Below are 26,253 nucleotides of genomic sequence, written 5' to 3' on the forward strand. Positions count from 1 at the left end.
ACAAACCCTCAGCTTCTCTATTCCTGTCTCTCTCGGGTATCAGGTCCTCCCACCATTATTATCGTCCAGCTGCCTCGATACCCTAAAGCCAGGAAGACCCCCCTGCAGTCTACCTCAAAGTCTCTTGCTGTTTCTAAGTTCTTTGACTCTGTTCTATGTAAGCAGGGCAGTTCCTGCTACTTCCTCAAGGCTCCTAATGTCAGCATATGTTCCTTAGGAGATCTGCGGTCCCCACCCTCCATCACTAGCCTCCACCCTTTTCACAGGTTACCAGGCCTTCAATGGCTATGGAGCTGAAGCAGAACCGGGTGAGAATGATGTTTCTCCGCCCCTTCCCTTCCTCCATCTCTTTCCTCTGTGTTCCAGAAGAGGGGAGGGAAAGGCCAGGGTCATTTCTGACCCACAGTCTCCTCTCCCTCAGGCTCCCGCGGCCTCAAACTGCAGAAAGTTGGTAAGCCCTCAAGCAACTCTGTCTCCTGGCCAGACTTATTTCCGGCTCTCTCTATCTCTCTGTCTCTGCTCTCTGTCTCTCTCTCTCCCTCTCTAAGACAGAATCTCACAGTGTCGCCTTGGCTGGTCAGAATTCATAGCAATCTGCCTGCCTCTGCCCCTCTGCCTCTAGAGTGCTGGGCTTACAGGCATGTGCCACCATTGTTCTATTTCTTATTCACCCGACCTCCACTCCTCCACGGTGGTGGCCAGTGACAGCTGTGACCCTGTCTGAGGAGGGTACGGTGACAGTCAGAAGGAAGTTGGGGAGAAAGCAGCTTTAGAAGCTGCCCAGAAGAAAAGTCAGGGAAGCCTTCTAGAGAAGCAGCAGGAAAGCAGAACTGGGGCAGGCTGTTTTATATTTTTTAAAAGAAATGCTTCAAGATCCCTGGTGGCAGTAAGCAGCAGAAATGCTGTAGGTCCCAAATGGTGGTAGTGGGCCATGTGGCAGCAGACAGCGGGCCCTGAGAGCAGCCAGTCCCAGGCAGAGACGGCTGCTGGTCCCAGAGCAGTGGCTGGTCCCAGGCAGGGAGACACATGGCGGGCAGACGACAGAGACATGGATAGACACGACTTGCAGAGTGAGGTTGAATATTTATTCAGGGGGTTATGAAGGGGGAGAGAGAGAGAGAAGGAGAAAGAGACAAAGAAGAGGGGAGAAGTGGGGAGAGAGGCAGAAGCGAAGCTGCTTCTCCGAGAGGAAGATGGGAAATAGAGCAAGCTCAGGCCGGAAGCTGAAGATCAGCCTGCCTCAGCGGATCCGGGAGGGAGTGGGCGTGGCTTGTCTCTTAAAGAGAATACCATAACAGGCTGGATGAGGAGGTAGATGAGGGAGCCAGGAGGATGGAGCTGCCAAACACCCCAGCCTTCCTTCTTTTTACTTTCTATTTTTGATATTATTATTATCATGTTTTTATCTTTTGACTGACTTGGAACTCACAGAGGTCCACTTGCCTTTGTCTCCCGAGTGCTGGGATTAAAGGCGCATGCCACGGCTGCCCCAGCATCAGAGGACAGCTTTATGTAGTCAGTTCTCCCCACCTTTATGCGGCTTCTGGGAACTGAAGTCAGCACATCAGGCGTGCAGAGTAGGCGGCAAGTGCTTTACTGGCTGAGCCATCTCAGCAGCCTTTCCTTTCTGTTTGGAGACAGAGACTTGCATAGCCCAGGCAGACCTTGAGATTTTGGTTCTCTTGCCTTGGTCTCCCAAGAAGCTGAAATTCCATGCCTGCACCACCAGGGGTAGGGGTGGGATGGGGTTGGGACTCTGACTCTTCAATCTGAATTGCATCTCCTTGCTGAGAGCTGACTAGCTGGCTGCCCTGCCCCTCCCTGCTCCAATCTCTCTCCTGCAGGTTTCCATTATGGAAATGGAGCTCTGGAAGCTGGAATTTTCCCTGAGATCCTGCAGTCAGGTATCTGGGGAGGGGATGGGTGTGGGGGCTGAGACGTGGGGCAGGAAGCTAGACTTATTACCACCCCCACTAAACCTTCTCTTTCATTCTCCAGGGTTCCCCATAGCCAGTAGTTTTAGGAATGGTGAGTTGGACCCAGGGTACCAGATACAGTGAGGAAGGGGATGGACCATAGCCAGGAGTTGGGTAGGAATAAATAATGGATCTTTTGCAGGATTTGGGGAGGAGACTCTTCCGTATCCTAAGACAACAGTTCCAACCCTACAGAAAAATGGTAACATGATGATGATGATGATGATGATGATGATGATCCAGCAAGGGCAGTCAAGAGGGTTCCAGAGCCAGAGGGACAGGGACCTCCTAAATGCCCATTTCTGGGGGATAGTGTACCCATACTAGTTCTCCCCCTGCAGGTCAGGCTGAAGCCCTGCAGGGCTCCCCCTGGCCAGCCCTCCAGCCTTGGGGGGCTGGAATGAAGCCAGACTATGGATATGCAGGCCTTGGGAACCAAGCAGGTAAATGGGGTGTGTGAATGAGGGTGGGTAGGCAGTATCAGGCCCTGAGTCCTGGCCTCACCCACAGCTGTGCGTAGGGAAGGAGGGAGCATACATGTGGCTGAGGGTATAAGAGGGACTAAAAGTGAAAACATAAAGCTAATTCAGGGAGGCCCTGAGCCCAGCCTGAACGCTGTCCTGAGATTTGGAGGAAAGGAAGGGGACCCAGGGCTATGTAAGTTGGCTACCCTAACCCTTCTTTCCCAGGACCCTATGGGCACCTGAGGCCAGAGCTGGGACTGGAACATTTTGGTGAGTGAGCATCTCTACAAGTCTGGGGTGCAGGAGCTGGTTAGGCAGAAGTCCCCTGGTGTCCCACAAGCCCCTGTCTTGTGGTCTGTGTTGCAGGGGGTCCTGAAGTGAAGGCTGATACCAAGAGCCAGCTAGAAAACCGTTACAGAGGTAAGAGGAGTCATGGTGGCCCACATGCTCCATTCAGGGGCCACCACTGTCATCTCTCCAGTGTCCCCAGTCCTTGGCAGGGATAGTAGACTCCATGGCCCTTAGACTGCTGAGTGATGACTTCAGAGACACCCCCAGTGCCTGAGATGCTGTCCTGCCTCTCCCCAGGACACTGCCCTTCTGGGAAATGCTGAACACGGAGCTTGACCCCTGCCTGCCCCAAGGGTCTCTGCATTAGATCATGACTGGGGGAGCACAGCCAGGGATCTCAAGATTTGCCCAGGACACTGCCCTGCCTGTGGTGTCCTCTGGGCTGAAGTATCAATAAAGCCGTGTGATTCTTTGTTGCCTCGATCTGTGTCATGGAGAAGTTGCTGATTTGATGAGGGTGGCACATCCTGACTCACCGCTCATCAGGTGACAGTGGACTCTGCCAGATGCTCTACTCAAATGGAAGACATGACAACAAACCAGACTGTCTCCAGTCTCGGGGAAACACGTCCAATTTAGGGGTCTTTTGGCTGGGTGTGCTCCTCAGTGGCATGTCCCTGTCATGTTCAAGACCCTGGGTTTGGCCTCCAGCACTGGGGAAGAAAGACTGCCCCTGAATAGGGTCCCGGGGGTCTAGAATTTAGGGAGTGTTTGCCATGCAAAAGAACACTTTAGAACTTGTTTTCATTTGTAATCATTCACCTAAGTTGTTAAAGAAGCTGGGTGTGGTGGCTGTACTCTAACCTAGAAGCAGGGTGAGAAACTGAGCAGGAGAATTCAGAGTTCAAGGCCAAGCACAGGCTACTACAGGTGGTGACCCTATCTCAAAAACTAAGGTGGGGTCTGGAGAAATGATTCGGCTAAGAGCATTTGGCTGCCCTTCTAGAGGACCAGATTTCAATTCTTAGCACTCACAAATCGGCTCACTGCCATCTGGAATACCAGCAATTTGACTCCCTCTTTTGTCCCCCAAGGGTACTGCATGCACATAGTATACAGACACATCCAATGCACATAAAATAATTAAAATTAAAAAAATAAAAATATCATGTTTTCTAGTTTAATTTAACTTACTATTATTTTGCATGTGTATTATATTTTTTAAATATTTATTTATTTATTTATTATGTATACAATATTCTGTCTGTATGTCTGCAGGCCAGAAGAGGGAATCAGACCTCATTACAGATGGTTGTGAGCCACCATGTGGTTGCCGGGAATTGAACTCAGGACCTTTGGAAGAGCAGGCAATGCTCTTAACCACTGAGCCATCTCTCCAGCCCCAACATGTGTATTATATTGTGTTATATTGTGTGATTGTCAGTGCGTGTGTACCATAAAGCAGAGGCTGGAAGAAAACTTTTGGGAGGTAGTTCTCCCCTTTTTCTGTGGGTTCAAGTCCTTAAAGCCTGGTTACATGTCAGGCTTATATGGCAAGTACTTTTGCCTGCCAAGCCATTTGGAGACAGGATCTTATGTAACCCAGTTACATGAATTAGAAGCTGGCCTCTAATTTGCTATATAGCTGAGGCTGGTTTTGAACTTCTGATCTTCCTGCTTCCATTTCTCTCTCTCTCTTTTTTTTGTTTTTTTGAGACAGGGTTTCTCTGTGGTTTTTGGAGCCTGTCCTGGAACTAGCTCTTGTAGACCAGGCTGGTCTCGAACTCACAGAGATCCGCCTGCCTCTGCCTCCCAAGTGCTGGGATTAAAAGCGTGCGCCACCACCGTCCGGCCCTGCTTCCATGTCTCAAAGGGTGGGATTCCAGGTAGGAGCAACCACACCAGGCTCAAAAACATTTTCTCCTGGGATCGCAGCCGCCCAAATGAATTTCAATCCCTTTGTGACTTCTGACCGAAGCAAGAACCACAGACGGCATTTCAGTGTACCTTCTCACATTCGGGAGAAGATCGTGTCTTCCCCTCTTCCGAAAGAGCTGAGACAGAAGCACAGTGTTCCATCTGTGCCCAGTAGAAAGGATGATGAAGCTCAGGTTGTCCAAGGTCACTACAAAGGCCAGCAGATTGGCAAAGTGGTCCAAGTATACAGGAAGAGATATGTTACCTACATTGAACAGGTGCAGCGAGAAAAGGCTAATGTCACAACTGTCCATGTGGGCATCCACCCAGCACGGTGGGTATTACCAGGATAAAGCCAGATGACAAAGACCGCAGGATGATCCTGGAGCCAGGCGGTGGTGGCACACGCCTTTAATCCCAGCACTCAGGAGGCAGAGGCAAGGAAAGCCAGGTCCTGACAAGTAGGGAAGGAGAAGGGCAAATACATGGAAGAAACGACTGGGAAGATACAGAAGTGGGGGCGTTTCATACATAGTTTTCATTAAAACTGCTTAAGTTTTTTTCAAAAAAGTATTTTTTCCAAGTCGTGATCCAGCCTCAGAGGAAGCAAGATGTGACTGCCTCACGGAAAAAGGTACCAAGCCACATGGCTAACATAGACATGAATTATGGGCTAATATAAGTTATAAGAGTAATAAGTGCTGGGCGATGGTGGCGCACGCCTTTAATCCCAGCACTCAGGAGGCAGAGGCAGGCGGATCTCTGTGAGTTCGAGACCAGCCTGGTCTACAGAGCGAGTTCCAGGACAGGCTCCAAAGCCACAGAGAAACCCTGTCTCGAAAAAAAAAAAAAAGAGTAATAAGAAACCTGGGCTAATAGGCCGATCGGTTTATAATTAAAACAGTGTTTTTCCTTATAGATGTCACTGAATTAATAATTTAGTTATAGAATTTACTTCCACATTCTTTGACTGATGATCATTAAAGCACAGATACTTTAGAACGGCTTACAAACTCGATAAACTAAATTAGCTATCTCAAACAATTACAGACACCAGGGACCAGGGATATAGCTCAGTCACAGAGTTCAAGTGTGTGGATTCAGGCGCCAGAACAACAACAAAAAAAAAAAACCCGACTAAATAAAAAATCACCTCAAATAAAAATACTGTCTACTTGAGTCTATTGACCTCTAAATAGTGTGAGGGCACAGGTCCCACAATGCCTTCCCCAGCAGCCAAGGCCTCTTGACATCCTTACTCTGGCAGATTACAGAACACTTCCAAATACTTCTTAAAGCCAGTCACTCGTCCTTACCCATGTTAGCTCATGCTGCTGGGTGTCTTCATTTCCTCCTCTTGGAGCTGCAAATGTGGACACACAGGCCTCCAAGGAAAGGTTCAGAATGAGGTTAAGAAGTTGAGCCCAGCCCCCTCATCTCACTATATGTTCTACTTCACAAGGCTTTCCTCCTTGCTGGAGAGCAGGATTGTGAGCCTACACCACCTGCTCCCAGTGGCAGCTCTCAGGGAGGTCCATAGATGATACCCCATATCCCACGCTGGAGACGGAGTCCAGGGTCTTGAACACGCTAGGGACACACACTGCTGCAGCTACTCTCCCCGGGCCACCCGGGCCATTAACCCTAGAACCTTCTGGTGTCACTAATTATCCTAATAAAAGCTCTAATATTCCAACTCCAAATTATTTTTTTAAATTTTGTTTGTTTGTTTGCTTTCAAGACAGGGTCTCTCTGTGCAGCCTTGGCTAACCTAGAATTCCCTCTGTAGACCAGGCTGGCCTCAAATCATTTTGTTTTGTTTTGCTTTTTGGGGACAGGGTTTCTCTGAGTAGCCCTGACTGTCCTAGAACTTGCTCTGTAGACCAGGCTGGCCTTGAACTCACAGAGATCTGCCTGCCTCTGCCTCCCAAGTGCTAGGATTAAAGGTGTGCATCACCATCACCTGGCATCCATTTTTTTAAATTTTTTTTTTGTGGTTTTTCGAGACAGGGTTTCTCTGTGGTTTTGGAGCCTGTCCTGGAACTAGCTCTTGTAGACCAGGCTGGTCTCGAACTCACAGAGATCCGCCTGCCTCTGCCTCCCGAGTGCTGGGATTAAAGGCGTGCGCCACCACCGCCCGGCTATTTTTTTTTAATTTTTAAGATTTTATTTTATATGTGTTGACTGTTTTGCCCAAATGTACATATGCTGGAAGAGGGCACTTGATCTAAAGTTACGGATGACTATGAGACACCTTGTAGATGCTGGGAATCGAAACCTGCTCTTCTGCAAGAGAAACAAATGCGCTGGATGGTGGTGGTGCACACCTTTAAATTCCAGGACAGGCTCCAAAGCTACAGAGAAAACCGAGAGAGAGAGAGAGAGAGAGAGAGAGAGAGAGAGAGAGAGAGAGAGAGAGAGAGGTGCTCTTAACCACGGAGCCATCTATCCAGTGTCCTCCAATACCAGTTTTGAAGAGATTAACCCTTTTGTCTTTTTTTTTTTCCTTTTTCCTCTTTGCTTCATTTCATGTATGGGGCAGAATGTCAGGTAGTCCAAGGTAGCCTTGAACTTGCTATGTCTGAGTCTGGCCTTGATCTCCTGGTTCTCCGGCCACCATCTCCCAGATGCTAGAATTACAGGCTTGAACCACTATTTATTTTTTCTTTTTTTTTAAATTTATTTATTTATTAATATTTATTTTTTCTTTAACAGAATCTTACCTGCTTGTCACATACAATTATTGGCAACTTTAACATATATAATGCATATTCCCCCCCCCATCTCATTTACCTCAGACTAGCCTTGAACTTGGCTATGTGGTAGAGGGTGACCTTGAGCATCTTCTGATCCCTCTGCCTCCATCTCCCCTGAGTTAGAGACATTACACCTGATTTATGTAAGGTTGAGGACTGGAATCAGGACCTCATGCATGCTACGGAAAGCACTTTGCGTACTCAACCCAAAACATTGCATCCGAATATTTTATTTACTGTGTGTGTGTTTGTGTCATGGGTTTGGGGGGGGGTCAGAGACAGCTAATAAGAATTGCTCCTCTCTTCCCATTTTGTGGGTCTCCGGAACTCTAGTCGTCAGGTTTAGAGACAACTAGTAGGCTTTGTCGTCATCTATTACGCCCAAAACTTTGTTTTTTGAATTATGATATTCCTTCTATATGGTCGTGGTCTGTAATCTCAGATTTAAGAGGTGCAAGTAGGAGGATCATGAGTGGGACGCCATACTTTGCTACGTATTGATACCAGCCTGGGACGTTTTGTCTCAAAAAAGAAAATGTGATGAAAATATGCATCAATCCAGAGTCACCACTGATAAATAGCAATAATTGCTGTGGCACATTCTATACTGGTGGGGCATGGCCTGAAGATTGCAGCCGCTCAGAGCATCATCGGGCCAGGAGGGGGCGCCCAGAGCGCGTATGCATCTCGAAGGATAGCGGGAGGCGAAGGAGGCACCGCGGGATACGGTGATTGGTTGGGGTGTCCAGGCAGTAAGCGCACCAGCTTGTGTTTGGCTGGAACGTGTTGCAGGCAACTCCAATTGGCTGGGCGGACCTCAGCGGGGCTCCTGGATCTCGTTCCCAGGCTGCGGGCATCGCTCACTGGGCCCTGGGGTGGCAGCGGCGGCCAAGCTGGCGGCGCGGTGGCCCCGCTCCCGCTCCCGCTCGCACCCGCGGCGCGGCCGCGTACACTCTCGGCTGAGCCGTGCCCGCGCGTCCCTGCCGCCCACCCCACCGCCCGCATCGTCCCTGCCGCACCCTCCGCTGCCCGGGTTGCCTCCCGGCTTGAGCTCAGGACCGCCGCCGCCCTCGGCTCTTGCTCTGGCCGAGCTACCGCCGCTGCCCGCACTCCCGTTGCGCCCGGAGCTGCTGGCGCCCTGGGGCCCCGGGGTCCACCTGGCGCTGCCGGAGCTGCCGCCCGAGGTCTGCGCGCCCGCGCCGTCCCCAGCCGCGCTCGCCCTGCAGGACCTGCCGCGCCTGCCCGCGCCCGCGCCGCCGCCTGCGCACCTGCCGCTGCCGCCGCTTCCCGAAGCAGCTATCGCTGCCATCCCGGGGCCCGTGGGCGCCCGCGGCCGGCCCCCGCTGATCGCCGAATCTCCCCCGCAGCCGCTGCCACCGCTGCCCACGCGGCCCTCGCCCTTCACCCTGCTGGCGCCGCCGCTGCCCCGTGAGCCCTGGCCGCTCCCCGCCTTTCCCCCGCCGCTGCCGCCCCCGCCCCCGCCGCCCTACTTCTACCTATCGCCACCCTGCTGATCACCTGGCCCAGCTGGGCTACAAGTGGGTGAGTCCATGCCTGGACACCGGTAGGCAGGTTCGGAAGACCGGGCCAGACCTCGGTTGGGGACAAGAGAGCCAGGACTGCAGCCAAGGCTTGGGAAGAAAGAGATAAACCTGACCTTCAGTTTAAGATGAGGGATGTCAGATGGGGCTAGTGACACACTCCTGTAACCCCAACATTAGGGATGCTTAAGCAGGAGGATCACGAATTAAAGGTCAGCCTTTGTTACTTAGTGAGACTTTAAAAAAAAAGCCGCGTGGTGGTGGCACCTTTAATTCCAGTACTCTGGAGGCAGAGGCAGGTGGATCTCTGTGAGTTCGAGGCCAGCATTATCTACAGATCTAGTTCCAGGACAGGCTCTAAAGCTACACAGAAAAACCCTGTCTCAAAAAAAAAAAAAAAAAGATTAGGGACTTTTGCCACCCCTTCTCTGGCCCTCCAGTCTTGCAGCGTCTCCCTTGGATATTTGAGAACAAAACTCATCTAAGTGCTGATAAAAGTAGCTGTTGCCTAAGGAAGAAACCCCGGTCAAAAGGATGACACCAACAGTTTGATTCTTTTTTGAGACAAGACCTCTTGAACTCAGCAATTCGATTAACCTGTCAGCCTTCTGAGTGCAGGTATAATAGTTCGCAGCCACCAAGTTGGGCTTTGAAAACAGAATTTCAGATGCTGAAGCCAGTGTCCAGAATGGCACGCTGTCCCCTGTCCAGGGTGTTTGCAAGGCTAAGACCTTCCTCGCTTACCTTTGGAAACTCCCAAGCCTTATGAGTCAAACTGAAATAGATCCAAGGGTCCCCCAACCCCCAAGGGGTGATGATGGACAATTGATACTGGGCAAGAGGATCGCATAGAAGGCTGTGAAGTCATCCCCATGGGGAAAGAGAGCTCCAGGTAGATTCCTGAGTAGAAACTCCTCTCTCCTGCCTTTCAGGCCTCTCACCCCCACACCAGTTTCTGTGCAGCCAGTACAACTTAATATAATGTTCTCTTTGTTCCACAGGTCGCCTGGGCTCAGGTAACCAAGTGGATGGCAGAGCTCTTCAGCCACTCAGGAGTGGTGGTGTCTGGAAGCCAGCCTTGACCTTGGGGGACCTCTGAGAGCCCAGGTCCCGTCAGCAAGAAGATCAATTTATTAGGTTCCTGTGACTGCAGTAAGGAATTATGCAAACTAAAGGCCTGGGACAATAGGAATTTGTTCTCTTAACAGTGCTGGTGGCCAGAGGCCTAAAAAAGACCGACAGTGTCAATAGCAGCCAGAGACCGGCTCTGGCTTTTGCCTTCCTCGGCAGGACCTTGCTTGTCCTCTGGTGCTAGGAAAGGACTTCTATCATTGCCTTTCTTGAAGCCAGGCTGACTTCATATTGAGATCCTTCATTGAATCATGTTTGCAAAGATAATTTATCAGCCAGATGTGGTGGCACTCGCCTTTAATCCCAGCACTTGGAAGGCAGAGGCAAGTGGATTTCTGAGTTGATAGCCAGCCTGGTCTACAGAGTGAGTTCTGGACTAGCCAGAACTATATGATGAGACCTTTAAAAAAAAATCCAGTTCATACAGTCTAAGCCTTCTCCATCATCCAGGCTACCTTTGAACTTGGAGTAGCTGGGTTGCAGGATTGTGTTACCAAGCCTGGCTTAGGCCATGCCAGTCCCGCCTTCCTTCTGGTCTTCCCAGAAGACTTTTCTAGATCCTGTCCTTCACTGACTTGGAGCCCTGAGTGGTGTGTGAGCCCGTGGGCAGAGCTGACACACTAACACTGCTACAGGAAGAAAGTATGCCTGTCTTCCCAGTGGCTGTCTCTCTGCTTCTTTGTGTCCCTTAGATTGCTGCCTTCCCTCTCTCATGCGTCCAGCTCTTTTCCCTGCTCAGAAGCAGAAAATATCAGGAGGGACAGTGAACGGATCTTTTAAAGACGAGAGCTGTAAGCTGGAGGTTGAAAGCTGATCAAAACTGATAATAAAGTTAATTGTTACCCAGTCTGTGGTTGTGACCTATCCAGGCGTGCAAGTGAAACTACACTGCTCCTGACAGAACACCTTTGTCTGAGACCCCATGGGGGTGGGAGCCTGGGCTGCTGCTCGGGAAGGTTTTCCACAGCAGGGAACCCAGCACTAAGAAAGCTGCTTCACACAAAATCTAGTGCGTACACACATGCACATTCGTACATAGGAGGGAGGTTCTGTCCAGAGAACGGACAGGTCTTAGGGACCTCCCCAGGGGGTGTAAGGGTGGCAGGGGAAAGGAGCCACCTTACAGTCCGCCACCCCTGCTGATGAAGGGGCGCTCAGAGGCCTGCTTTCCTGACCTGTTGAGGGAGCGGCGACTAGAAATCAGGTGTTTTCTGTGGACTGTACATATACACAGCCTAGCCTTTTTAGTGCTCTGGGCTTGTTTCCTATCTATAGTAAGTAACTGGTGAGCTGCTGAGAATTCGGGCTCTTCAGTTGTTTTAGTAGTCATTGAAGGCTCAGGAGCTGAGGAACTGGCTCCTCTAACCATAAAGCCAGGTGGGCCCTCAGGCTTCTCGAAAGGCAATGGGGGTTGTAGCCTGAGGTCCCCTTTGAGGAGAGCAAATTAACCCACCTAGGCCACATTCAGGTAAACTGAATCCTGGCTCGTGATGAACTCAGCCCAGACAAAGAATGTTGTTTAGTTACTTTAGATGGGATGGGGGGTGGGGCACACCTCTGTTTCCTCAAGCAATTAGAGCATTGGGGAAAATTCCTCATACCCTTCCTAGTCTGAGGAGAAGGGGGCTGGGGATTCTGGAGGACCTGTTAAAGTCTCATTGAGATGGTAACTGCTTAAAGGGGCCCGACCTCTCCACATCAGTGTTACTGTGTTCCAGTCCAGAGGTCCAAACTTTAATCTTTCAGTTCCCAGGACTCAACTGACTCTCCTGGTCTCTGACCAGGAGATAACAGAAGGCAACTCTAGGACTACCCAGGAAGCCTCCAGGAAAGCCAAGGGCTTCCTTGTAAGCAGACTTTTGCAGCCTGGCCTAGAGGCCCCCAAGAAGCAGCACCCAGTCCTTCAGGCTTCTGGAATGTGGGGGTTCTTCCCCACATTTATGCCCCCCCCCGACCTGAATGGAGCTTGTGTTAGAATGAATCAGTGGAAGACTTGCTGCCTGGGCCGCTTGAGGACCAGTCCAACCACAAGGGGAGGTGCGTCCCTGTCTGCAACATGTACTTCCCTGAGATTAATGAGTCTGTGGCAGAGTGGGTGCTCCGTGCTATGTTTCTAGATAGAAGATAAGGGCACACCCCACACTTTGGGGCCACCACGAAATTGGGGACCTTTTGGCCTCTGCTCCCTGAGAATGCTATTTTCTTCTTTCTTTCTTTCTTTTTTTTAAAAATATTTATTTATTTATTATGTATACAATATTTTGTCTGCAGGCCAGAAGAGGGCACCAGACCTCATTACAGATGGTTGTGAGCCACCATGTGGTTGCTGGGATTTGAACTCAGGACCTTTGGAAAGAACAGGCAATGCTCTTAACCGCTGAGCCATCTCTCCAGCCCCCTCTTTCTTTCTTTCTTTCTTTCTTTCTTTCTTTCCTTCCTTCCTTCCTTCCTTCCTTCCTTCCTTCCTTCTTTCTTTCGTCTTTTGTTTGTTTGTTTGTTTTTGAGATGAATTTCTCTGCCGAACAGCACTGGCAGTCCCAGAACTCACTCTGTTGACCAGGCTGGCCTTGAACTCACACACAGCTGTCTGCCTCTGCCTCTGGGAATACAGTTTGCAATGCCACAGCCCAGCTGAGAATGCTAACCCTTAATGGGTTGTGTACTACCACACACAACTCTGTCAGGGGGTCTAGAACTATCTGTAGCAATGGTGGGCTTCCTGGCAAAGCCTTCCATAGGTTATCCAACTCTCCCAATCTTGGATGCAGAACTTAGTCCTCAAACTCAAAATATCCAGGGCCAACCAACCATGGTGAGTTTGCCCCTAACACCCAAAGGTTAGACTTTGTCTACTGCTGGGGAAGACACTCCAGGCTTGGGGCTGCAGAGGGTAGAGTTGGTGGCCCCTAGACCCAAGCTTGCAACCGTCTCAGACACCTAACCAAACCTGTGTGACCAGATTCCTGGAGGCCCCTGGAAGGATTCAGAGGGAGTCTCTAGGCAGGCTGGGCTCTATTAGCCTTGCTTTGCAGCCTCTCCCTCATACCTACTGTGAAATCCCTGCCCCAGGAGGCAGATGAGCTGGGCAGGTCTGACCCCATCTGCAGAGTGCTGGAAACTGGCCATTGATCTAAAGAGTCTCCTAGTTCTGACTTGGAGACTGCAGAAAAGCCATCTCTGTCGGCCACCAAATGGCTCAGTGTGTAAAAATGTACTTGCCAACAAGCCTGACCATCTAACTCCTGGGACCGTGAGGAGGAGGAAGAGCAGCACCAACCGCTGCAAATTGCCCTCTGACTCCTCACACATGCAGTGATACCTGGGTGCTCACATACACACAGCCTACACAAGTAAGTAAAATTTAGCAAGACTGTATCAGCTTGGAGGCTGGAAAGAGTTCTGAGAAGCAGTTCTGTTCCCAGCACATATGCCAATTGGCTCACAACCACCTGTAACTCTGCTTCCAGGGAGCTGATGCCTCTGGCTTCTGCAGGCACAGCACTCATGAACACATATCCACACATACTCCTTCCCACAAAATTAGGATTTTTATTTTATTTTATTTTAGACAGGGTTTCTTTGTGCAGCCCTGGATGTTGTTCATTTTTTAAAATGCTGCAAGATCCCCGTGGCAGTAGGCAGCAGAAATGCTGTAGGTCCCAAATGGTGGTAGCGGGCCATGTGGTGGCAGGCAGTGGGCCCTGGGAGCAGCCAGTCCCAGGCAGAGACAGCTGCTGGTCCCAGAGCAATGGCTGGTTCCAGGCAGGGAGACACATGGCGGGCGGGCAGAAGACAGAAACATGGATAGACACGACATGCAGGGTGAGGTTGAATGTTTATTCAGGGGGTTATGGAGGAGGAAGGGTGAAGGGGGGGACAGAGAGAGAGGGAAGAGAGAGAGAGAGAAGAGGAGAAAGAGATAGAGAAGGGGGGAAGCAGAGCAGTGGTGAGAGAGGCAGAAGCAAAGCTGCCTCTCCGAGAGAAAGATGGAAAAGAGAGCGAGCTCAGGCTGGAAGCTGAAAATCAGCCTGCCTCAGCGGATGGGGAGGGGAGTGGGTGTGCTTGTCTCTTAAAGGGACCAAAACCATAATATTCCCAGGTCTTCCTTATAATAAAAAGCACCCACTCAAGGAAGCAGAAAAGGAAGGGCCCAAGATGGCGGTGGGCAGGTCAGAGGTAATGGGAGTGGGCGTGGCCTGTCCCTTAAAGGGACAGGAAAGCACAACACTGGGTGTCCTGAAACTCTCTCTGTAGACCAAGCTAGTCTCCAACTCAGGGATTCACCTGCCTCTGCCTCTGCCTTTGGAGTGCTATGATTGAAGGGGTGCACCACCACACAGGGCAGAAAAGAACCTTCTAAAACTCTGGGCTCTGAGAAGGCATCTCAGCAGAGAGAGGTAGATGGGTGGCCCCAGCCCACTTTCCAGACCAGGTGACTAGTATGGGCCTTAGTCTGTTCATTTGGTGGGAAAGGTTCTCAAATTTTGGAGGTCACAGAAGTGATGAGTGCACCACACCCTGGGTTCCAATACCCAACTTCATAGACAGTGAGCATTGAGATGCCTAAACTGGTAAAAGGTTCTTGCTGCCAAACATCACTACTTGAGCTCCATCTCCATGCCCCAGATGATAGAAAGAGAACTGACTCCTGCAAGTTATCCTTACACACACGCGCGCACACACACAAATACACTCACACAAACACACACACACAGTGGTGTAGACATAGTAACTAAGAAAAACTTTAGCCTGGAGGCCCATGCCTTTAATCCCAACACTTGGGAGGCAGAGGCGGATCTCTGTGAGTTCAAGGCCAGCCTGGTCTATAGAGCAAATTCCTGGACAGCTGGGACTACACAGAGAAACCCTGTCTCAAAAGACCAAAAACCAAGAAACAAACAACTTTGTAAAGGCCTAAAAACATAGTTAGGGGAACACCTAAATCCCTAAGCACGCGCGCATGCGCGCAGGCACACACATGTGCATACCTTCCAGCCCTGCTCAGATCAGTGTTTATACTATAATAAGAGGAAGAGGTTGTCCTCTTGGGTGTGGTAGCACACGCCCTTAATCCCAGAGCCCCGGAGGCAGAGGGAGGCAGGTGTGTGAGTTCAAGGCCAGCCTGGTCTACAAAGAGAGCTCCAGGACAGCCAGGGCTGTTACTCAAAGAAACCCTGTCTTGGAAAGAAAGAAAAAAAAAAAAGAGGTTGAGGTTGTCCTAAACTATATCTTGAGAAGCCCCTTACTTCTCTGAAGGAAAAAAAAAAAGAAAGGGATTGTCTATACCCTGGTCTTTTCTCAGTGCTGGAAATGGAACCCAGGGCCTGGTGTGCTTCATGAACACGTTTCCTACCTGAGTCACACCTCACCTCCATCACCTCCCTTTTATTAGTGCAGAGCGTTTACTCCAATACTACAGGTGTCTAGGTGACATTTTCATAATATATTATCATGTAGCCTTGCTAGTACATACTCCTTTTCTTGCTTAAAAGTTTTATGTGGCCAGGGACCAGCACTTGGGGAGCAGAGGCAGGCAGCTCTCTGTAAGCTCGAGGCCAGCCTGGACTACAGAGCAAGTTCCAGGACAGGCTCTGAAGCTATGCAGGGAAATCCTGTCTCGAAAAAAAAAACAAAAACAAAAGCAACCCCCCCCCAAAAGATTTATGTGTATGTGGGTGCAGCTGAGTATATACAGGATCCAGGATTAGAGGTATATGTCAGTACTCCAGGCCTCTTTTTTTTTTTCCTTTTGTTGTTTGTTTTTTGAGACTGGATTTCTCTGTGTAGACTTTGCTGTCCTGGAACTAGCTCTGTAGTGCAGGCTGGCCTGTCTATGCCTCCCAAGTGCTGGGATTAAAGGCATGCACCACAATGCCTGGCTTTTCTTATCTTTCTTTTAAAAGACAGAGTTTCACTGTGTAACCCAGATTGGCTTTGAACTCTTGGTGATCCTCTACTGTGTCAGAGTCTGCAGTGCTGAGATTGGCATAAGCTATTATGTCCTATCTGTTTGTGTGCGCGCATGCAAAGTTGTACTTGCCTGTGGATGCTTGCACATATGTGGACATTGACATTGGGTGTATTCATTATTCCTTTCTCTCTCTGTCTCTGTCTCTGTCTTTCTCTGTCTCTGTCTTTCTCTCTCTCTCTCTCTCTCTCTCTCTCTCTCTCTCACACACACACACACACACACATACATACACACCAGCTTGGCCTTGAACTCACAGAGATTCACCCATCTCTGCCTCTTGAGTGGTAGGATTAAAGGCAGGCATATGCCACCCTACCTGCAAGGTTTTTGGGGTTTTTTTGCTTTGATTTATTTCCAGATAGGGTTTCTTTGGTTTTTTTTGTTTGTTTGTTTTTTGTTTTTTTTTTTTTTGAGACAGGGTTTCTCTGTGGTTTTGGAGCCTGTCCTGGAACTAGCTCTTGTAGACCAAGCTGGTCTCGAACTCACAGAGATCCACCTGCCTCTGCCTCCCGAGTGCTGGGATTAAAGGCATGCGCCACCACCGCCTGGCTGATAGGGTTTCTTTGTACTCACAGACGCGTCTGCCTGCCTCTGTCTCAGGAGTGCTGGGATTAAAGGCATGTTCCACTACTGCTTGGCTTGAAACACCTCTGGACTGTGGTCGGAGAGATTGTTCAGTGGTTAAGACCACTCTTTCCAGGTTTGATTCCCAGTACCTACCTGGTGGCTCACAACCACCTGTAATGCTAGTTACAGGGAATCTAATGTTCTCTTCTGGCCTTTACAGGCACCAGGAACACATGTGCCTATATACATGCAGGTGAAATACCCGGGATTCAGGTTGCTGGCCTGGCCTCTTTTTTTCCTCTCTTTCTTTCTTTCTTTCTTTCTTTCTTTCTTTCTTTCTTTCTTTCTTTCTTTCTTAACCCTAATAGTCCTTAGAAGCTGAGCATGGTGGTATATACCTTACTCTTAGGCCTCAGAAGTTCTTAGCCTCCAGAAGGGCATTGCTCATGACTCCCATGACCTCCCTGAAATGTGCACATATTGGCAGGATTGTGGTCCCTTGTGAAATGCAGAATCTAAGTTTTCTCAACTCAGTCTCCGGCCCAAAGAAGTTAAGACACTTAGTCCTCCCTAGTCACCCCGGTAGGATCAGAATTTGAGCTGAAATCAGGCAGCATTCTGTGAATGGAGACGCTAAGGGACCGGAAGTCAGGGCTCAGGGACCTGACCCCTTTGCCCACCTCCGTAGTGTCTGGGCTTGGCTGGCTATTCATGTAACTATCAGAAATCCCTATCCCAGAGTCCCCTCCTTGTCCCTTCTTGCCCCAGGCCCCTTTCTGCCCCTCCCCATCGCCACAACGGGCTCTTTATCACTAGGCCACTAGGGACTTCCAGCCGCTAGGCTCAGCCCCCTAGTTTCGGCAGTGGGGGTGGAGTGGGAACACCTGAGCTGAGGTAGAATCGTATGCGTGTGTGTATTGGGGGGGGGGAGTAGTTTTCTAGGCCGTTGCCTTGGTAATGCCACCTGAGCTGGGCGCCAGGCACCTGTTGTCTGGGAAACTGTAGGCGGGGCCTCTCCCCTAGGAGCTGCCGGGGTTATTGAACTGAGACTGGAGACAGATCAGATTCCAGAGAGTCCTGAAAGGGTGGGGGTGGAGAGGGGTACGATGATGGATAATGGGGGCATATTTTCCCCACAGAGTGAATCAGACAGGTGGCAAAGAGGGCGCAGGCTGAGGCTGAGAACTCATCGTCCCATTTCTCTGTTCCAAGCCAATAAATTGGCTCCTCTCGTCCCTTTTCTGTGTATCCTGTCTTCCCGGAATTCCTTTGACCCAGGGTTTCCACTTGGTCTTGGCACCCTACCCTAAACCTGAGGGCCCCCATCCCACCCCCTTTTCACCACTGCTCTGGTTCTGTTACCCAATGGTAGCCTCTAGGTCCCTTGCCCGGCTCCTCCCCTACCTAGGCCTTAAAACCCCGCCTGCAACCAGCGCCCTCAGACGCCCCAGGTGACACCTCACAGTTCTGTTTTGAGACAAGCAGTGTACCAGCCGAGAGGACTTCAACTGAGAAAGGACGGGAGCAGCCAGCAGAGAGGACCGCGGCTGTTCTGAGTCCATGGCAGGTTTGGAGGGTCTCTGATGGGCCACAGGCGATCCTGATCCTGCTGAGCAAGACCTAAGGACGTCTTGGTATTTAGTGAGTATCAGATGTGCGAGGTCTGCTCATGTGAGGTCTGTCCTTGCCTGAGATCAACAGATTCACCTCCTGAGCAGTGAGACCCACCCGAACTCGAACTCCGCGCCCCCAACCCTGTGGAGTGCCTGATTCAGGCTGAGAGCTGAGAAGACCAGAGGAGCAGATGGCTTCAACTGGTCTTGAACTCCTGGGCATGACCCTGGCAGTGCTAGGCTGGCTAGGGACCCTGGTGTCCTGTGCCCTACCACTGTGGAAGGTGACTGCCTTCATCGGCAACAGCATCGTTGTGGCCCAGGTGGTGTGGGAGGGGCTGTGGATGTCCTGTGTGGTCCAGAGCACTGGCCAGATGCAGTGCAAGGTGTACGACTCGCTGCTGGCGCTGCCCCAGGACCTGCAGGCTGCCAGAGCCCTCTGTGTTGTTGCCCTCCTGCTGGCTTTGCTGGGCCTGCTGGTGGCCATCACGGGTGCCCAGTGCACCACATGCGTGGAGGACGAAGGTGCCAAGGCCCGAATTGTGCTCACCGCAGGGGTCCTCCTTCTCCTCTCGGGCATCCTGGTGCTCATCCCTGTCTGCTGGACAGCCCATGCCATCATCCAGGATTTCTATAACCCACTGGTGGCTGAAGCCCTCAAGAGAGAGTTGGGGGCCTCCCTCTACCTGGGCTGGGCAGCGGCGGCACTGCTCATGCTGGGTGGAGGGCTCCTCTGCTGCACGTGTCCCCCGTCCCATTTCGAGCGGCCCCGTGGACCCAGGCTGGGCTACTCCATCCCCTCCCGTTCGGGTGCTTCAGGACTGGATAAGAGGGACTATGTGTGAGGCTTCCCCCAGAAGCTGGAACGGGAGCGTTATGCCCAGGCACTGGGCTGTGCCCTTGCATCTCTCATCAACTCATGCGCCGCTCACTTCTTTGTTTGGCTAAGACTTGGCTCTAGGAGAATCTCAGCTGGTCCGTCTTGAGCCAGCCCTTTGCAGTGGTTGCAACCTTGTGAATGCGCCAAAGCTACTGGGTACCCTGGCCCTTCCCTGACTCCCAGGGTATTGCTGTGGTCTCCTCTCCTGAACTGACTTAGTGTCTTCTCCTCTGTTGAGCTCTGCCTTACCCCAAGAACCTGGACCTCAGCCTCCTTGCCTTCAAAATAAGATGCGCACTGTGACCTAACAGCCCAACCACTGCCTGAGTCCAAGCTGCTCGGTGCCCTACCCACTCCCCAACCTGAGCTGGTAATAAAAGCACATTGTAACTGCGCTTCCTCTGATCTGTGGAAAGGCATGGGGGTGCGGGGTGCTCCAGGTTCCAGCCAGCAAGCTTACTGGCTTAGAATATGGGGTCTGAGCTAGAAAAGCTTGGAATTGATTATGGAACTGCCACCTCCCTCTAGTTACGCTTGTACCAAATACCAAGTGACATCAAAGGCACATTATAAAAACCATCTTTTATTTAGTAAAATGTGTGGGCAGGGAAATGTGCAAGGTTAGAGAAACGGGGGTGGAGGGTCCTGATCTGGGGGGGGATCATGGTAACTTTGGTAAGGGGATGTAGGGGCCAAAGGTTGGAAGACTTGGAGTAGAAAATTCTTTGGTAACTTATCACCTGCCCTTCCAGGACTGGGGACTCTTGGAACAGGCCATCTTGGGGTTCACAAAGGCCAGATTCACAAGTGGTCTCAAAACAGGTTTCACAGAAGATGCCCAGAGTGAATAAAGACACAGACTAAAAGTGTCACCCCTCCCGATGCATGACCAAAATGCCAACAGCAGAGGCAGACAGAGTCTGGACTGGTTGAGGCAGGAAAACCAGAACCTGTCTCAAAAACAGATAGAGCCAACCCTAGCTCATCGGTAGAGTGCTTGCCCCCCAAACTTGTGGGGCCCCCAGGTTCAATATCTGCTACTGCAGAAGAAAAACAAGAAAAACAACCCCAAACTCCTAGGCATTGTTTCTTGATGGCTCAGCTCAGGGTCCTAAGGTTCCCTGGCCAGTAGAGCCTCACTCCCCAGTAAGCATCAGACATAATTCTTGGTGGGGTATTCAGAGGGTCCCCGAATGGCCGAATGTGGGGCAGATGTAGAATAACGGGCCATGTAATGGCCAGGTCCCCGGGCCCCCCCAGAGGAGCAGGCACAGCACAACAGCCCTCCACCCAGCAGCAAAAGGCCCGAGGCTGCCCAGCCCAGATAGAGGGAGGCCCCCAGCTCCCGCTTTTGAGCATCAGCTACCAAGGGGTTATAGAAGTCCTGGATGACGGAGTGGGCAGTCCAGGAGACAGGAATAAGGGTCAGGACACCGGAGATGACAAAGGTGATCCCGGAGATGAGCACCAGTCGAGACTTGGAATTCTTGTCTTCCACACAGGTAGTGCATTTGGCTCCCGCGAGGTAGACCAGCAGGCCAATCAGGACGACGAGGAGGGTGACAACACAGAGGGCTCTAGCAGCTTGTAGGTCCTGGGGCAGCGCCAGCAGCGAGTCGTACACCTTGCACTGCATCTGGCCAGTGCTCTGGACCACACAGGACATCCACAGCCCCTCCCACACCATCTGGGCCACAACGATGCTGTTGCCGATGAAGGCTGTCACCTTCCACATGGGTAGAGCACAAGACACCAGGGCATTGACCCAGCCAAGCAGGGTCAGGACGATCCCCAAGATTTGCAGACCGGCAGAGGCCATGATGAGGTTGAGGGGCTGTGTAGCATGGAAAGATGAAAATAGGAGTGTTAAAGTGTGGCAGGCCCAGATGTTCTGTATCTTGCCAGCTGCGATACCAACACCAAGTACCTTGGCAGTTGGCTACTCTGTTCTGCAGTGTGGCTTAGATACACTTCCTGGGCCAATCAAAAGTCAAACAAGAATTTAATTTTTCCCTAGTCTGTGATGGGCAAAGCACAAAATCCTGTAGTTTTTTGTGCAGGTGACAGGAAATAAGACAAAGCTAAAAACGCAGGCCAGTGCAATGACAGCTGCTTTCTCGGACACTTATTTTATTTGAGACGGGGTCTACCGTAGCACCACCTAGCTGAGGATGACCTTGAACTTCTGACCCTCCTGCTTTCAACCCCTGAGTGCTGGTGTAACAGGTGTTTACCTGTAAGGCCTCACCTAAAGGCAGCGCTGGTGACTGAACTCAGGGCCAGGCAAACCCTCTACAAACTGAGAGGCATCCTCAGGTACAGTTTATCAGGTGAGCAGAGTGTCACAAAGAGGGTGAAATGTCAGGGGTGTAATTTTGGGACGGTTGGGCTTTAACTACAAGTTTCAGGTCCAGCCTTATCACTTCAGCCCTCAGGTGAGATCTCAAGCTTCCTCCCATCACTCACCCAGGCTCTATAGGAAACCCCCAGCTCCGCTCCAGGCTCCAGTTCAGGTGGATCTAATCCTTGAAATCCCAGGCCTAGCCCTCCCCCACACTCCCGGTACCTCTTCCCAATCGCTGGGAGTGGCTGGAGGCCCTTCCAGGCCAGGCTCAGCACGCCCCGGAGGGCATGAGAGAGGAGGAAAAACAAACCCTTTCACCCAAAAGCAGATTTTTCTAGGCTACCAGCCGATTCTCAGTCCAGCCTCCACCTCTAAGGGTCAAGGTGCACGCCCTAAAGATGGGAGCATTCTTTTGAATTTTACATCAAAGGCCATGCTTCCTTCCCTCTCTGGACACAGCTTCCCAAGGAGTTAAAATTCAAGACCCCCAGTGCCTTCTGTGACAGGCTACACCTGTGTCCTTCACGTCGCACTTCACATTGTTGGCGCTGAGGGATCAGTTCTGCTAGGCGCCAGGCTGTGGCTCCCCATTACCCTGGGTTCTAAGTGTGCACCTTGCACCTAAGAATGGCATAGGCCCCTTTCGACTCCTCTCCCTTGCAGTCTCACGCTGGAGACCCGAGTCAAGATCTGGAGAGACATCCGCCTCTTCTCATCTCTGTCCCTTTCCACTTACCGAGTTCTCCCTCAGCTTTGTCCGAGGGCGTCTGTAAGCCTTGGCCACCCGGGGCTGGCTGGTTATCTATCAAGCCTAGAAGTGCGCGACCAGGAGGGGCTTAATGGCGGCGCCCGAAGCTGGGTCCGCGCCCGCAGGTGAGGGGGAGGGGAGTCCCGCCCCAGAGAAGCCAAGCAGGTGGAGGAGGGGCGTCCCGGGTTTCGGTGCCTTTGTCCCAGGGAGGGGGAGGGGCGCTTAACTTTTCCGGGGCCGCGGGGACTCGATCGCCTCGCGGGGCTCGATGCACCACTTTCTACCTAGGGACTTGAGGACCCAAGTGGCTGCCGCTAGAATCAAAGTTCCAGCTCTCTGCACACTCCCGCACGCACCCTGCCACGTCCCCGGCTTGCATATCTCCACACTTGCCCCAGGCTCACCTGCAAGAGACCGCAAAGATTCCCAAGTCGAAAGCAGGGACGAGGGCGGAGGCAAGGGGTCTTAAAGTCGCAATTACGTCACTGGACCACCTCCCTCTGGGAGGGGCAGGACCCCCCCCCCCCCCACGACGGCAGCCAGCGTGCGCTTCTCGGCCGGGTGCCTTAGTTACTGGAGACTCCAAAGTCAACACCTGCTACCCGCTGAGTTGTGACTTGAGAATTCACTCAACTTTTTCTAGCCGGTCTGCATGTAAGTCCTAAGGTACAAATTAAAGGGCACATGGCGGGGGGCGGTGTGTGGCTGTCATACTGCGTACCTGTGATCGGAAGAGGGCTAGCAATGGTTCTGGTCTTCTACTCTACTTGCCCCGGGGATCGAACTCCAGATTGACAGGCTTGGCAACAGGCCTCCTTAACTGCTGAGCCACCTCGTTTTGTTATACCCTCGAGGCCCTTAAGAAAGCAGCACGTGGCCGGGCGGTGGTGGCGCACGCCTTTAATCCCAGCACTCGGGAGGCAGAGGCAGGCGGATCTCTGTGAGTTCGAGACCAGCCTGGTTTACAGAGCTAGTTCCAGGACAGGCTCCAAAGCCACAGAGAAACCCTATCTCGAAAAAACAAAACAAAACAAACAAAAAAAAAAAGAAAGCAGCATGTGGGTCTGGGAAGATGATTCACCAGTTATGAGCCTTTCTGCTCTTCCAGGTCACCGTTTTTTTTTTTTTGTTTTGTTTTGTTTTGCACCCAGCTTATAAGCACCTGTAATTCCATCTTTAGGAGATCCATTGCCCTCTCTGGACGCCAGGGACACTCATACACATGTGGCGCACACACGTACACAAAGATAAAATAAATCTTTTTAAAAAAAAGAATGTAGCGTGCAAAAACTCGCACATACAACAAACGTAGTGCTGTTTACTGATACAGGAGAATTCGGAGATAGCGACTAGCCTGGGCTACAAAGCGAGATCCTGCCTAACAAAACCAAAGAAACCAAAGAAGTCTGGATATGGCGGCGCAATCAAGCTCTTGGGAGGCGGAGACAGAATTGTTTCGAGTTTGAGGCCAGTCTGGGATACAGTATGAGACCCTGTCTCAAAAAAAAAGAAAAGAAAAGAAAAGAAAACAAACCAAAAAAACCAAACAAAGCAAGCGAACATAAAGGCTGGGTGCGCAGAGCTCAGTTGCTTGCCTGGTGGTTCCACCCCAGAATTGAAAAATAATAGATAATTTCTTTTTACTTATTTTTTTTTTGTAATTGTCTTATAGCTGATTTTCCCCGCTCCACACCCTTGGGACTAAGGCTCGCAGAGGGTGGGTCCGGGTAAACTTCTTCGCGACGTCCTAGACACTCGAAGGGACTATGTTGAATGAAAGACTCGTTAAGGGACTGCTTGCTCTCGGCACGCAGTGCTCAGAGTGGATGTTGGGGCGGGCAAAGACAAGGGCTCCGCCCCGGAAGGCGGGGGCGGGGCGGGGCCCCAGCCCTGAGTCTTGGCCCGCGGATAGTGGGAACAGACTGCTGTTGCAGCGGGACCGGCAATCATGGCTCCGGGTTGGCCGCGGCCTCTGCCGCAGATCCTCGTGTTGGGACTCGGGTTGGTTCTGATACGCGCCGCGGCCGGGGAACAAGCACCAGGTATGCTTGGCTCAGAGGACGGTGAACCTCGGACTTTGGGGTGGTCAGGAATGGAATTTGAGTGCCTGGAGATCTGAGTGGAACCGGGTAGACATGGGGTTCTGGGATCCATGGTCTTTAGGCAGTGTGTTTCAAGTGGGGAAGATCTCAATCCACTCCAATCTTTATCCACAATCCAAGTCTCAGTTCCGCTACCTGTTCAATCAGGTGCGGGGTCTCCTGTCTCTAAAGTTCGAGCCAGAGTAGAGAGAGAAAGTAAACTTTGAGGGAAGGACGTTTGTTTTGTGAAGTGGGCATGCCCTCACCCTGGTCTGTGATGGAATCTGACCAGTCCCGATAGCTAAGAATCATGAAGGGGTACTGGGGTCTTTGCCCTCTATACCATGTGGGGGTGCCCCTTCCATCCGGTGACTTCAATGCCCAGTTATGCGGGAGGAGGGACTGGGGTCGGGCCCAGTGCCCAGGAGTGAGTCACACTGGCGGTGGGGGGAGGATTCACCCCCCCCAGTCGCGCGCTACCGGACCCCCTCCCGCACTGCCGTGTCTTGGTCAGGCGGTGCGGTCACCTGTGAGGAATGCGGGGGTGTGGGGGGGCGATGGTGACTCACGTTATTTGAGCCGACTGACCCTGACCTCAGCCCCCAGAATAGCCGCGCCCAGCCGCCAGCTTCTGACTTGCAGCCCCCTCCCCAGGCACCGCCCCATGCTCTAGCGGCAGCTCCTGGAGCGCGGATCTCGACAAGTGTATGGATTGCGCTTCATGTCCATCGCGACCGCACAGCGACTTCTGCTTGGGATGTGAGTGGGGGCGGGGCCGGTGGCAAGCGGATCCTAGAAGAGGGTAGAGGGTTGCTGGGGCGTCGAAAAGGATCTCGGAAGTCAGGGAAGACTGACCGGGAAGGGGGCTTCTATTAGGTTGGGGAACACTGTCTGGGGCAAAGCTTGAGACTCCCTTGAGGGCGGACTGGCTTCCCAAGGGCAAGATCTGATTTGAGTCTTGGCCACTAGGCGCAGCGGCACCTCCCGCTCCCTTCAGGCTGCTCTGGCCCATTCTGGGAGGCGCTCTTAGTCTGGCCTTGGTTTTGGCGCTGCTTTCTGGTTTCCTGGTCTGGAGACGGTGCCGACGGAGAGAAAAGTTTACTAGTAAGTGACCTTTCCACCCTCACTCCTCCCACCTCCCCCATCACTTCCCTAAATGTCCCCTAATCATGACAACCCCACTTCTTATCTTCCAGCCCCCATAGAGGAGACTGGTGGAGAGGGCTGCCCAGGTGTGGCGCTGATCCAGTGAGGAGCACTCGCGCTGGGTCCCACTCATCGTCCGTTCATTCATTCTAGAGCCAGTCTGGCCTTCCAGACACAACCCGAGCCAGACTCTTCCAACCACAAGGGGGTGGGGTGAGGTGATGATTCACCTCCAAAGACTGGGCTCAGGGGAGTCTTCCAAGGTGTCTAGATTGCCCTGTCTCTGGTTCCAGGGCAGAGAGCCGTAAGCTGGGTCACAAAGCGACACAATACTAAGGAACTGCAGCATTTGCACAAGGGGGTCTTTTGCTCTCCCCAAGTCCTGGAGGCCTGACTGACTTGAGGGACAAACACACTAGGTCCCACCCACTCCGATGGGCTAAAATTCAACTAACACTGAGTTTCAGCCCTGGAAGTGGGTCAGATTTAAGGACCTGTTCTTAACACTAAGGAGGCTGGCCCTCTGGGAGGGCTGGCCCTAACACAAACACACACATAACCCATCCCCTAAAGGGGGTGGATATTTATTTTGGGGATAAAGTTTGGTGGGGAGGGAGAATTTATTAATAAAAGAATCTTTAACTTTAAATGGTTTGGAATATGGCCTGATCCCTAGCATGACTCCCCAGAACTGGAGGAAGGGAGGGAGCCAGTCGGCCACTGCGGGGGCGGGGGGTGAGGCTCTGACTCACACATTCTCAATGCCTGGAGCCCGGCCTGCCAGGACCTGGCTTGCCCTCACCGTTTTCCAGGGAAGATTTTGAGGA

At 51.8% G+C, this 26,253-nt stretch overlaps 3 protein-coding genes and 1 pseudogene across 3 annotated transcripts; 3 read left to right on the forward strand and 1 right to left on the reverse strand.

The window, feature by feature from the left end:
• The first annotated feature begins 4,674 nt into the window (after nt 1-4,674).
• On the forward strand, nt 4,675-10,913 carry LOC142831648 (uncharacterized; annotated as a pseudogene).
• Nucleotides 10,914-18,325: 7,412 nt separating this feature from the next.
• Nucleotides 18,326-19,072, forward strand: Cldn9 (claudin 9). Its single transcript, XM_075989698.1, has one exon. The coding sequence runs from the start codon at nt 18,419-18,421 to the stop codon at nt 19,070-19,072; it is 654 nt and encodes a 217-aa protein (XP_075845813.1). The 5' UTR covers nt 18,326-18,418.
• A 1,188-nt stretch (nt 19,073-20,260) lies between these two features.
• Nucleotides 20,261-20,926, reverse strand: Cldn6 (claudin 6). Its single transcript, XM_075989699.1, has one exon. The coding sequence runs from the start codon at nt 20,924-20,926 to the stop codon at nt 20,261-20,263; it is 666 nt and encodes a 221-aa protein (XP_075845814.1).
• Nucleotides 20,927-24,085: 3,159 nt separating this feature from the next.
• On the forward strand, nt 24,086-26,075 carry Tnfrsf12a (TNF receptor superfamily member 12A). The gene is made up of 4 exons (XM_075941709.1): nt 24,086-24,241; nt 24,935-25,039; nt 25,250-25,384; nt 25,477-26,075. The coding sequence occupies exons 1-4, from the start codon at nt 24,148-24,150 to the stop codon at nt 25,530-25,532; spliced, it is 390 nt and encodes a 129-aa protein (XP_075797824.1). The 5' UTR covers nt 24,086-24,147; the 3' UTR covers nt 25,533-26,075.
• The last annotated feature ends 178 nt before the right edge of the window (nt 26,076-26,253 follow it).

The sequence above is a fragment of the Microtus pennsylvanicus genome, chromosome 11 (assembly GCF_037038515.1).
Source record: "Microtus pennsylvanicus isolate mMicPen1 chromosome 11, mMicPen1.hap1, whole genome shotgun sequence".
Classification (NCBI taxonomy): domain Eukaryota; kingdom Metazoa; phylum Chordata; class Mammalia; order Rodentia; family Cricetidae; genus Microtus; species Microtus pennsylvanicus.